This window comes from Cyprinodon tularosa, unplaced genomic scaffold (assembly GCF_016077235.1).
Source record: "Cyprinodon tularosa strain WSP-4 unplaced genomic scaffold, ASM1607723v1 ctg253, whole genome shotgun sequence".
Classification (NCBI taxonomy): Eukaryota; Metazoa; Chordata; class Actinopteri; order Cyprinodontiformes; family Cyprinodontidae; genus Cyprinodon; species Cyprinodon tularosa.
The window spans coordinates 545,613-559,070 of NW_024038941.1; the positions used below are offsets into that span (position 1 = coordinate 545,613).

The following is a 13,458-nucleotide window of genomic DNA, read 5'->3' on the forward strand; positions in this document are numbered from 1 at the left end:
ATGGTTCAAAACATTTTAAAACTGCAACTGAATTAAAATTACATCCCTCATTAACCGAGATCGCAAGAGAGAGATCAATCATCAGAAAGCAGAAAATGAAAACTTCACTCAGAAATATGCCCTGTATTCATTTCCAGGGGGAGGCCGACAGCATGTGATGTTTTGGATTTCAATCAGTGAAACAGAGAAATGAGTAATGAATGACTTAATCAGTGATAGAAATATTCCAATAATAAAGAATAAAGATAATTTCAGAAACTATACTAACCAAGTGAAACCCATTATATAGATTTATTATGCATATTTCAGTTCATTAAAATAATTTTGAATTTAGAGCTAATAAAAACAATACCATATTTAAAGTAGAATATCAGACAATACTAATTGTAAAACATTCAATACAGAAAAAGTGAACAATGTTTAATACCCAATCAAGGCTTGTTATTTTCTAAAGATACTTTTAATCTAATAAAGGAGTCTCGTCAGACCATTTATCTTACTTTAATACCACAGTGTATGTTTGTTCCATTTTATTTCATATAAATAATTGTAGAGAGATTATAATCTGTCTAAAAAAAACTAACATAGATGCACTACAGGTAAACTACCAGGTCAGACATGTCAATAGTTTGCATTATTGCAAAGATGAATTACTAAGTACAAATTGACATTTTTATATATGTAAGGATTGATAAAAAAAAAGCTTTAGTTTATCCAACTGAGGTACATGTTAAACCCTAACCCTACCTAATTATATTTTAGTTTTGAGCAGACATTTTGCCGGTAAAGTGTGGAAAACTCAGATCTAGAGATAAATAATTTAAAAAAATTTTCAAGCTCATAATATGATATAGTATATATTCATACTAGGGCTGAAGTAATGAATCAGATGAATTTTTATTAAGCGATTGTTGAAATAATCATCATTCTTAATCGATCATTTGTTAACTTTAGTATAAAGACTCTAAAACTGGCCTTTAGCTGACAGAGCATCCCACTTTGAGCAGTAACTATAATAAAATTGTAAGAACATATATAAATATTTTGCATTTAAGATTAAAAAAAAAACACTTTTCAACTGAATAAAATGTTTCACCTGGTTTGATGTTGTAGAAAATCTTCTTCAAGGAACCTTTGGCTATCCGATTAATAATCGACTAATCAAAAAAATTGTTGAGATTAATCGATTAATCAATAAGGATAAGTGGCTGTTTATCTTAACCCTGCTTTACATCATAATCTGGCATCAACCAGCTGACATGGAGTCATATCAGACAGCAAAGCGCTGTGTGGGATCAGAGCTCTAGTGCAACATTTTGCTCTGATGCATTATCAAGAACATCCCACATGCTCTAAACAGCTGCAGGTTGCTCATATCATGCTCCCCAAACACAGACAGAACCGTGACTTGCTCATAAAATTGTATGTCATAGTCCAAAGTAACTTAACCCTCATTCGTTTGTAGCCACAGTTTGGTAACTTTACTCAAAAGTCCCCTTCAACTTAAAATACTCGCGTGGCACTTCACAAATGCCATGCTACAGCAGCCAACAGAGGTAAAGACCAAACACTAAACCTTATTTTTCTTTCAGCCTATCGCATAAATGTCCAAATAGAACGAGGAACATTATCATAAAGCACAGCTTGATTATTCTCTACATTTAGTGTTAATAAGCTGCTCTCAGATTCATCCATGTATCCAAACACAGTGGCACAAAAGATTGAGACTAAAACTTGAGTCATTATTAATGCATTTAACAGCTTTTCTTTTATTACATCCAAGTGGTGTTTAATAATTAGATTTCCCATGGCAGCAATGCTTTCTAAATGATAAGTAGCAAATGAAAATTTGAAAAAGAAGCCTTAACCACTAACAGCCAATTCCATCTATCCCCTGACCCAGAACTTGCCTGGTCTCTGCCTGGAGCGTGATAATTGTCCTTCACTATTGCTCCGTTCATTAATGATGTGATTATCTGTCAGATGAGGTGCAACATTTTATATGGGCCAAATTAAGGCTAATGGTGAAATGTTAATGAAAATTAGTCAGTAATCAATTAATAGTTAAAGAAAGTAAGAAACAGATTCACACTTGCAGTTTATGTACTTTAGACATCTTTTCTCAACAAAGGCTTATTTGCTTTAATCTTCTTTCATTTCTAATAAGGCTGTTTATTTGGAGTTCAGATTATTATAGTGTAAACAGAATATCATTATTGGAAGTTCTTTGCATACCTGTTACATCTATACATTATATGATCTAAAGTAATTGAGTAGCCTTTTATCAAACACATTTTCTATTCTTAGTTTAATATATTTTTAGATGCTTTCTTCTCAGTTCTATTTAAGAAAATCATCTGAATTATCAGGGCTGCTAAGTGGAGCAGTGGATAGAAGGTTCTGCAAGAAGCAAGAAGGTTCTGGGTTCAATTCCCAGCCCAGGGTCTTTCTGCATGGAGGTTGCATGTTCTCCCTGAGCATGCGTGGGTTCTCTCTGGGTACTTCGGCTTCCTCCCACAGTCCAAAAACATGACTGTTAGGTTAATTTGCTTCCCTAAATTGTCCTTAGGTGTCAGTGTGTGCGTGAATGGTTGTTTGTCTCTGTATTGCTTTGCGATGGACTGGCGACCTGTCCAGGGTGTACCCTGCCTCTCACCCGTTGACTGCTGGAGATCAGCACCAGCACACCTTGCGACCCCACTCGGGAGAAGCGTGTCAGATGGATAGATGGATGGATGGATCTGAAATATCAACTAACTTTGCTGAGCTGGAGGCTGGGATTTATCTGCAATCACAGTAGCAAAATAGTCCGATTGGAAAATGAGTATCTTTGGTATTAGTTTTCAACTCTTCTCTCAAATTCTCAGGAAGATTTTACTCAGTCTGGTTTAATGTATTGTAAACCCCTTTATTGTCCCATAATGGACAATAAAGGGGATTTTGACCCGTCCCCCTGGGGAGCAGTGGGTTGCCATTGTGCGGCGCCCGGGTAGCGATCATGGATTAAGGGTTTTGCTCAGGAACCCAGAGTGGAGACTGTGGGGATCGAACTACATGCAACCTTCTGAGAGCAAAAGTGCACTGCACTAACGCACTAGGCCAACACTCCCCATTATGGCTGAGCCACTTTATTACATGAACTTACTTTAATCTACACTATTTAACTGTAGGTTTACCTTCATATATTAGGGGTTTTCTCACATTTTCATGACTTAGACATTAGATAAAAACTGTTAATACTTTTTGGCCAGTTGTTTTTCCACGCATGCAGGGGCTCTCACTCAGAGAGCTGAATTCATTAGCATTACTCTTACTTTCATTAATCAAATGAAAAACCACTTTATACTTCATTTTAATATAAGAATAGTGTGGGGGACCATTAATGGGGAGCTATAGAACAAGTCAGAATAACTTAGCCCCCTTTTTCCTTTAAAACGTATCTATGAACCCCCCTTAAATATTCTATTTTGTTTTGTAATTTAGAAACACTTGTATTTCGGTTTTCATCTTAGGTGGTATAGATAAAGGCAGTTTGATAATCATAATTTTGGCAGAGAGGCAATTAAGATTAAAATAAATTCAGTTCAAACAGGCACAAAGGGCAGCCCTGGGTCCTAAGAATCGGTATTGGGAACCCGTGTAGTTAAGCAGACCATCGCAACTGGTTGTAAAGCACATCAGACTTATGTGTACCTGTTTGTATTTTCAGACAAAACGGAAATTTAAAAACACTGTTTTACAACCAATGCATGCGTCGACATCTCCATCGTTCAACAATAGCCATATAAAATAATTAACAGCTCAGAAAAGTAGATTTTTTTAAGATATAAGCTCTTTAATGCATAGATAGTGTTTATAGGAGAAGGAAAATGCTAAATATGTTAACCTTACATCTCCAAAGCTGTTGTGAGGTCCTTTAAAGTTATAACTGTCATATTTTCCAACCTCTTTATTGCTTTAATTTTTTTTTACTGTTTATGAGTGAGACCTAATGGGGAACATCAAACGACAATAAGCATTGTTTTTTTTATTGTCCTAGCTTTGATTTGGGATTTTAAAGCACACTAGAGCTTTCCCTCCTCAAACAATATCAAATCCTCAGCTACGGTCAATGAATCAAGGCTGTAGAATACGAAAAAGCAGGAACCTTTTAACCTAAACATAAAGATATCAGGAAAGTGACGTTATTTGTAAATAAAGTGATTTTTTATTTTGCATTAAGAGGATTGTCTAAACCCTCAAAAGAAAGAAATAGTAAATAAAAAGGGAACCAAATAAGGAAAACCAAAAAATGAGCTAAAAGAATAAAAGTATTATTCAACACATAATAAATCAATGTATGAATTGCAGAGAAAATAGGACCTGCTTTTAATGTCTTGGATAGAGCAGGATTAAGGCCAAACACAGTTTCCAGTTCACAGAAGCACTCAACTTTAATCACACTATATTTAACAAAAGTAAGACACTAAATTTCTCAGTCCCGCCCTTTAGGTGGCAATCAAACTCTTAGAGTGGGTTTGTCGTCACACAGAAAGATAGAGAGAGTCGCAGCTAGCGCGTAGATCCATGCATACAAGTAGAAGTGAACACTTTTTCACACAAAGGTTACAGTAAAATCTTGCAACAATGCACTCACAAATACAATATTGGTTAAAAATAATCACAATTTTGTTTTTTGGCAAAATCATTCTGCCCTATTTTATACACATGCATGGACTGAAGTTATGCCCCCTTCTATTGTCTCCACCTCAAAGGAGACTAGAACATTCAGATTAGATGGCCATACTACACACCCTAATTCCTTTCAATGAGGACGTGTCATTTTAATTGGGTCGGGATGCTTTACTTTAACAATGCATTCTTGGATGTTTCATCCAGTCACAGCAGCTGCTCATTTGGGGGTGTTTTCACAAGAGGCTCCCCAGTACAAGCTGCAGGCATGGAAGCAAACTACCAGCTTGCTGCTCTGCATACAGAGAAGAATGCATCAGAAGGGAAAAAACATGCAGGAGACACAAGGACAACAAATACATGCTGATGCAGAGACACATCTGTATGTTGATCACAGATGTCTGTAAATCACATGCATAAGCAACACTTCCTCTTTGGATAACTAGAAAGGCCAGTTTCTTATTTACAATGTTTTTAGGAGAAGAATAATGTTCTTGCTTGATCAACATCAGATTTTTTTTTATGTTTTACACCTGTTGGAAAAAATCATATATGGGAAGAAGAAAAAACTCTGATCCACTTAAAATAGACGTCTGTGGTGTGAAAGATCCCAAAGGTAGAGCCAACTCATTCCAGACAGGCACTTTATTCTAGCCCCTTTATCTGTAAGTTATTTTATTGTGCTTTTTTTTTTTGTCATTATTAAAAAATTAAGCCTCTGCTTAAAGCCCCAGTTATGGCTGCCACAGTGTTCATACTGTGATGCTGTGAACCATTATTTTACTATAGCCCCTCTCCTGGCTAAAGAATCAGAAGCTGAGCCTACAGCAGTAATATGCATTTTTGTCTGGAGGGAGCTGTAAATCCACAGGCATACCCCTAGAGTGCTCAGTAGATGAGTCAGTAACACTGCTGCATTGTATAGGAGGTTTGACTTTCAGCTCCTTTAACAAGAGGATAAAGTAGCTAATATATCCCTCTATAGCCTCTTTCTCACTGAAAATACCACTTTAAAGGAATAGTACACTCAAAACATGATTAGCCTTCATTTTCTACTCACCCCCATGCTGAGCAACACTCTGGTGTACTTTTTTGATATCTCAAATGCATCTGGAGATCTGGGAGGCTTCTTGCTGTCTGCTGACATTCAAATAATGGAGGTCTGTTGCGCCCGAGGCAGAAAGGTCCATAAAAGTCCACAAAAAACGTGTCAATATTCCTCCATACTGCTCGTCCCATGTATTCCAAGTGTCCTGAGTGGGTAGCGTCCATAATTTCCTCGAAACAAAGTCATTTAGAATGTTTTTAGAGCATAAACAGTAGTGTAAAGGATTTCCTAAAAGCGCGTTCACGAGTCTACGGAAACCGCGGCAGACCAAACCAGACGAAAGTGCGCATTCAGTGTCTGCTCTGCCGATAATGCAAGCGTAGAAGAAGAAATGTGCTGTTTACCTGTGCAAAGAAAGAAACAACGAAAGAAAAATGTCTGAGGACTTCCGTGTTGAGAAAGAGCATGAGTTCTTTGCCGAGCTGAATGCGCACTTTCGTCTGGTTTGGTCTGCCGCGGTTTCCATAGACTCGTGAACGCGCTTTTAGGAAATCCTATACACTACTGTTTATGCTGTAAAAACATTCTACATAACTTCGTTTCGAGTAAATTCTGGACGCTATCCACTCAGGACACTTAGAATACATTGGACGAGCAGTATGGATGACACGTTTTTTGTGGACTTTTATGGACCTTTCTGCCTCGGGCGCCATAGACCTCCATTATTTGAATGTCAGCAGACAGCAAGAAGCCTCCCAGTTCTCCAGATGCATTTGAGATATCAAACAAGTACTCCAGAATGTTGTTCAGCATGGGGGTGAGTAGAAAATGAAGGCTAATCATGTTTTGGGTGTACTATTCCTTTAAAGCTTTAACACTTTAATCACTTTTTCAAACATCGGTCGACCCGCTAACAATCTGCGTTTGGCTCCCTTCCCACAGCTGCGTATCTTTTGACAACATAACGCTGGGCTAGTGTTGATGATGTCACCAACGTGACAGAAATCAGGAAAGTAACTAATGGAGAGCAACATGTAAGGAAGCCAGGGCATAGAAAATGTACTTTTTTGTTTCTCTCTCGCTTGCCGAGTCGTTTGACCTGGGTAGACGCAGTGTCAGTGAGCTGTTCCCACCGCCACTAAAAGCTGATTGTTCCCAGGTTTGAATGGGTTTTTCAGCCAATGGGAAAGGAGCACATCTCTACTGTTTAAAGAAAAGATACAGAATATACCTGAATTAATTTGACAGGGTCACAGCATTTAAAGTTCTACATTTTGTTTCAGGTATGCAGACTGTAAACTATTATAGAAAAAGAAAAATGTTAACAATACATTGTTTAAGTTATTTTAAAAGTAGTTGTAGGATAAAGAAACACAGAGTTTACAGTTGATGAAAAAAAATTTGATCAAGGAGATAATGGAGTTTTTGGGATATTTTGAAAAACCTCAATCTAAATTTCTGCTCATTTTGACAAACAAAGGTTGCTTATAAAACTGGAAAAAACAGAAACTGATATAAAGTTGATTATTTTGTCCTCATAATGGTAAGAACCCAGTAACATATTTATTTACTAGAGCTTTACCAAAAATTAAATTAACATTGATTATACGAATAGGTTCCTATTTTTTCAACCTTGGTTTTTTTCCTACCATCTCTTCAGCCCTTTATTCAACTTATATAGTAAACGATAACCGCTCTGCCAATCAACCACTGACGCTCAGTGTTCCCATCTGATCTCAGTGGTGAGAGGGTTTTTAGAAAATGTGTGTTTCTGATTTCCTGGTCCTGACCTGTACTGCCTCTCAACCACTGAGCCTGCCTGTTCCTGTCTGAACAGTTTGCCTGAACTTTCTTTGGACTCCTGAACCTCTGAAACTGCCTGTTCCTGTTATGATCTGTTTGCATGACCCGGCTTTGGACTCCTGGACCTTTGAGCCTTCCTATTCTGATCTGTTTGCCTAATCTGGCTTCAGACTCCTGCTTGTTCTCTGTTCTCCAGGGCTGCAGCATCTTGTGGGCAGCCCACCGGATGTATCCTACCTCGTTCTCAGAACATTGGCTGAACTGTTAAATCAGGTTAGTGACTCATGCGTAGATATCATCATCCTGTCAGGGGCAGTCCTGATTAGATTGATGTCACTTTTATTACCTTGTCTTTTCACTTCCTGTTTTATTTTGGAATTAATTTCCTCTCTCATTTTAGGCAGCTTCACTTCCTGAGTTCCTTCCTGCAATCAGGATCTGCCACAGCCTAATGCAATTCACCTGGTGTATGTGCTCCTCTTTTGTTTGTTAGAGTATTTAGTTCCCACCCTTGCAGCTTCCCTTTGCCAGTTCGTCTTTGTCCTTTGAGCTTAGCGTTCCAGCCTTTTTGCCGGTTAGAATTAGCTTTCTAGTGTTTTGACCCCTGCTTGGATTTGGACCTGTCTTTGCCTCCGTTTTTTGATACTTCTGTTTCTACTGGATTTTTTGGTGTTCAGCCTTGGACTGAATTAAAAGAACTTTGAGTTTGTGACACATCCGGGTGATTTAAGTGGTCCCTAACCTGTGTTTCCTTTTACAGTGTTTCCTGTAATAGATGACCTAACCTCTGCTACTCATCATCCATAGTTTTAATAAATGCTTTTTGAATTATCCCAATGTCTGTCTTGCCTCGAATACTGGGTTCTCTGTACTGAGTCATGACATTTTGAGTGTAACCAAATGAGGAATAAGGTTTAAAAAAGGCATTGTGGACATAAATATTTAAAATAAATAATAAGCTGTTTTTCCCCATTCTCAATTGTAAATATATATATATATATATATATATATATATATATATATATATATATTACTGGAAAAAAGAGAAGAATAACACCAGTCAAAGCAGCACAACGAGAGTATAAAATATACATTTGTCTGAAAAACTCTTAAAAGCTCTGTCTATTACAACAGCAAAATTATTTATGTGACCATATGGGATGAATTAAACTACCAAATGTTTTGACCTCAACTAGATACTATCTATTAGTACTTTATTACAAGAAGGTACATTCATACAAAATATAAAAAATATAAAAACTAAAAGATATTTCTACAACCACAAATAATGATTCATTATTTGGAAAAAAGCAGCTGTCTGTGTAAGATCCATATGGGTGAGAAAATGAGAGGGAGCAAATTTAGTTTAAAATATGCATGGATAGTCGTGTTTTATGAGAAAAAATACATGTAAAATATGCAAGGAGTGAGAAAGCCATTGACATTCAGAAGAAATTAATGCCTGAAGAATATTTCTATTTTGGATCTGCTCATGCATTTCAGGCATAGATTATTAATTACAGCAGCTCTGTATAGCCTCACTGTTTCCTTCAGCATCTTAATTAATTCAATTACTTGTCAAACATCTGGATATTGTCGCTGTTTTGATTAATGAGCTACATAAAAAATATTTCATTTTCTCATAAGTCAATAATTTTGCATATTACGTATATGTCACAAAAGAGCTACGCATTTGACTTTAACCTTGTTTAATCACCATTGGAGCTGTCTGAATTGGAGGTAGGGAGCATCATGCTTCCTGTTCAGGCCAAATATACAGACCCATCCCTCCACATACCAAGCCAGCCTGTTGCATGTGAAAATATGTTGATTGCCCCTTATGGCCTCCATAGTCACCATATAACAGTTTCCTAGAACACCTTTCTGATGCAATGGAACAGAAGATTTGCATCATGAATAAGCAGCTGGCTAATCTGCAGTGTTTGGGTGAGACTATGATGTCAGTAGGGGCCAACATTTCTGAGAAATGTTTCTGACATAAAGAAATTCAGGCGCCTTGTACCTAGAAGGTGGACCTAACAGGGTTTTGTGGGCTGTTTCTGTGTGAATGCCTTTCAGCAGCTAAAGTTCTAATGGAATTATTTAAACAAATCAAAAGACCTTATGTTTCCTTGTTAGGAGGAATAAAAAGCGTTTCTGCAATGTAGGCAAACATAGCTTACCTTGGCGTTAGAGAAGTTACCTTGGCGCGCGCCGGCTACCATTCCTTCATCCTGTCCGCTCAACTGCTGTTAGTTTTACTCACATACCTGGAGCTACTACCACAGATGATCTCGCTCTTGAAATGGAATTGAACGATTCAGATTAGCTCCCCAAATGAATATAAGGGGTAGAGTATAGCCGCCTGTGGCCCGGGCTGCCTGTCACAACTCCAGTCCGCCGCGCGGATGACATCATAAACACTCAGCTAACATAAATATAAAAATATAACCGCGGATGTCTGGGGGACAGTGATTTGCCTACATGTTATGAATGCTGGCATACCATAAATGATAAATTATGAACAGTTTAGTTTGTGCCTTCAAGTTGTTGCCCATAGGAAGACACTACTTGGATATAACCTAACGGAATATCTTCAGAACAGCTCCAAATGACACAAAACTAATATGGGTGAGTACAACATGATGTAATAACGTAAAATCAAGGGCCCAATGTAAAAAAAAAACGGTGTTTCCCTTTAAGAGTCCAACATAAACTTTCATAAAGTTGAGGCATACAGTATATTCTATTAAAGAGTAAAAATTGGCTGAAAATGTAAACTTAATGAGAGTCATTTCATAATACCAGAGTAGCATGCTATTTATTATTAAATCAAAAGCTTTTTCACTACTGCTGCAACCAGCCTTTAAAGACGTGTTAATGCTGAAGTTGCCTGATTTAAAAAGATATTTTGAAACCCGACTTTTACATTATTTTTCTTAAAAGGGAATAAATAATGAAACCTTATATAGGATAAATAGAAGGTATTTCTGAATCTAAAATGATGAGACTTTTGAGTATTTTTACATATATATATTTTAGTAAAATTTGCATGAAGCAGATATAGGGGGAGTGGTTGTGGTTAATCATACACATCACTATACTAACATACAATATACTAATATCAAAGACGATAAATGCAGAATTCATGCTCTTTTCAGAACTAGATTTTGTCTTATGGGGTAAAGAGAAAGCGTGTCTCTGCAAGTCATCTGGGAGTCTTCAGGGAAATCATAGATAAATAACAATTTTAATAAAAATGTAAAAATTTAGATATAAGTGCTTGTAAATATCAATTTTAAGCAGAATGTTTATTGATACAAGTAGGTAAGTAATGACGATGCAAAAGATTTAAGCCCCAGATTTCAAAACTGAACTATACCTTTTATTTAGAAAGCACGGATGTTAAAATGTATGTGTCTATTTGTTAGCAAAGGCTGTAGGAAAGTATAGTCTGTCTTTATTTTGAAAATACGATATTTTGCTCATTAATTTTCCTGTGTGAACAGTGTAGATTGACCCTGAGGTTCTGGTGTCTATCCACTATCTGCCAACCCTCAGTGTACATTGGTTATTGCCTGGCCACCCTTATAAAAATGTTCTGGCTACGCCTCTGTTCCTTACCAACTTCCAGGAAACATATTTTATTTGAGATGAACACAGACATCCCAAGTCTCCCGGAAGTTCTGGGAGTCTCCCTGATATAGATAGTTGTTCACGGACGGATCAATTTTCCTGGATTGTAGACTTTGCAAAGTGGTGTTTTTTAATGCAAGCGAGAGCGATCAGGCAGTACAATAATTCATTCCCCATGTGCGGATTAGAACTACTGCGATTGCGCAGACACAACAAGAGAGCGCGGGATGAGGGGAGGAGGTTGCTGGTGAAACCTGTGCAGTGTATCTGTCCAAAGCGATGCGTTCAAGGTGACTATTTGTCAAAGAGACAATAGATGATTGGATTAGTCAGAAAAGTTTCTGGTTACTCTCTGGCAGTCACCTAGTTACCACTCAAAGCTGTGCATCCTGTCAAACGGCAGAGGTTCAATCCTCGAGTAAAAAACGAAAATATAGGACCAATTTTACAGCAGAATATACTAAAGTATATCCACGTCTAGTGAAGGTGAGGAACAGTGGCAGATCTAAACCAAATGTACCAGGGGGCCAGGAGGGGGCCAGCGTGTTTTCATGGGGGCCCAGAAAAGCATGAAATAAAAAACAAGGCAAGAGATTCAAATATATTAAGAGAGCTGCATGAAGTGAAATTTCTTTTCAATTGGGTTCAATAAAAATTCTATTTCTTATGAGGTCAATATATATTTATAATGTAGGATTTGATATTTTTTAAATTAGAAACTACCGTTTTCTATAAAATTTGAATCAGAACTCAAGAAAACTGTTAAAACCTATCTGAAAAGATTAGAGCATTTTTTTTATTTGTTGTGGGAAAAAAAACATTTAGCAGATGAAAACTGGGATCCTATCTCAATACCACTGAAGCTATCACCTTATTGTTTTTGAATAATTAGCAAAACAGAATTTGTAAACAAAAAGAATGAACTTGGGATGTGGGGGTGCGTTTTTTTGTTTGTTTTTTTTATTTTTTGGGGGGGAACTTCGTATGTCTGTGAACAGCACAAAATGATTGGAATTAAAGGCTTAAATTAAAAGATTAAGTGAAATAATATTTACTCTATAATCAGTTATTGTACTTTCTACTTTTGGGCAGTCATCAATTATTTTGACTGAGAGGGGAACTCTTGATAGGAAAAAAAAAATGCCCAAATGCGTAAGCAAGTCAAAAAAAAAAAAGGTTGGGAAACACATTCAACCGTTAAAACTGTTTGAAATGGACATTAAATGCGTTTTCCCCTCCACGTTGTTGAACCTACCGAGCAGCGACCCGATCAGGATGAGAACCTGGACGGCGGTGGTGAAGTCCCGGTAGGCTTGCTCCGTGCTGAGGCGCTCCTGCTGCTCCTCCAGCCCAGATCCCTCTGCAGGTGGACTGCTGCTGCTGCTGTCCCACCGGCCCGACGCGTTCACGACATCCAGCCAGAGGTGGGCTGCTGTGAAATTCACCGAACCGTCCCCCACCGTAGCTGCCCGGCTCCAGCCATCCATATCGATCACACAGAGAAATTATTTCCTATGCAAGACTGGAAGATTCTGCTCGCAAGAACTGAAAAACCATGATCTGGTTGTGTAGGATTGATGAAAAGAAAAAAAAAATCTATACATGGGAGGTTGAAAAAATCTAAAACGTAGAGGCAGGGAAAATAGGTGCAGTCAGTAATTAGGAGAGATTTCCAAAGCAAATCTTTAAACAAGGTAATAAATATATATATTTACTCATAGCGCAAGGTGAACCTCAGCTACCCGACCCACATTTTCCCAATAGAAATGCACGGCAGAAAATGCAGGTCAGTGCAAGCCACGCACGCTGGGGATGGCTGGATAGTGCTCCCTGACATGCAGAGCATCTAAAGCGTCACCGGGCTGCGAAATGTCCACGATCCACAGAGGAATTAAACGCGCACCGCCAAAAACACGCACCCTTCTCCCTTTCTTGCCCCAGACATTATTGTTGCAGGCTGGTTGATGCTGCGTCTGGATGGCGCGCAGAGACTGCGACCAAATACACTGTATCCCAGTTTAAGGTGAAAGAATGGAGAGCAGGGCCCCTCCTTCTGCTGTTGTACCGAGAAACTCCACTGAATCTTATGAATCACATGCAGGCACGATGACCAAGTGCATTCTAAATAAATGATCATGATGAATGGACTGTTAAACACTTCTGAAGATGAAGCCAACTGCATCATTTAATAGCTCTTTTTTTATTTCTCATACAAGGAACAAAACAGAACTTGCTGAAAAATGATTTGGGATTTTTTTTTTAAACCTAAACAGTGGCGGATCTAGACGAAATGTACCAGG

General features: G+C 37.8%; 1 protein-coding gene across 1 annotated transcript in view; it reads right to left on the minus strand.

The window, feature by feature from the left end:
• gpr176 (G protein-coupled receptor 176) overlaps positions 1-13,196 on the minus strand; it is a 29,922-nt gene extending 16,726 nt beyond the window's left edge. Inside the window, exon 1 of the mRNA XM_038288362.1 lies at positions 12,414-13,196. Coding sequence (XP_038144290.1) covers positions 12,414-12,645 — 232 coding nt within the window. The 5' untranslated portion in view covers positions 12,646-13,196. The remainder of the gene's footprint in view (positions 1-12,413) is intronic.
• Positions 13,197-13,458: the final 262 nt, after the last annotated feature.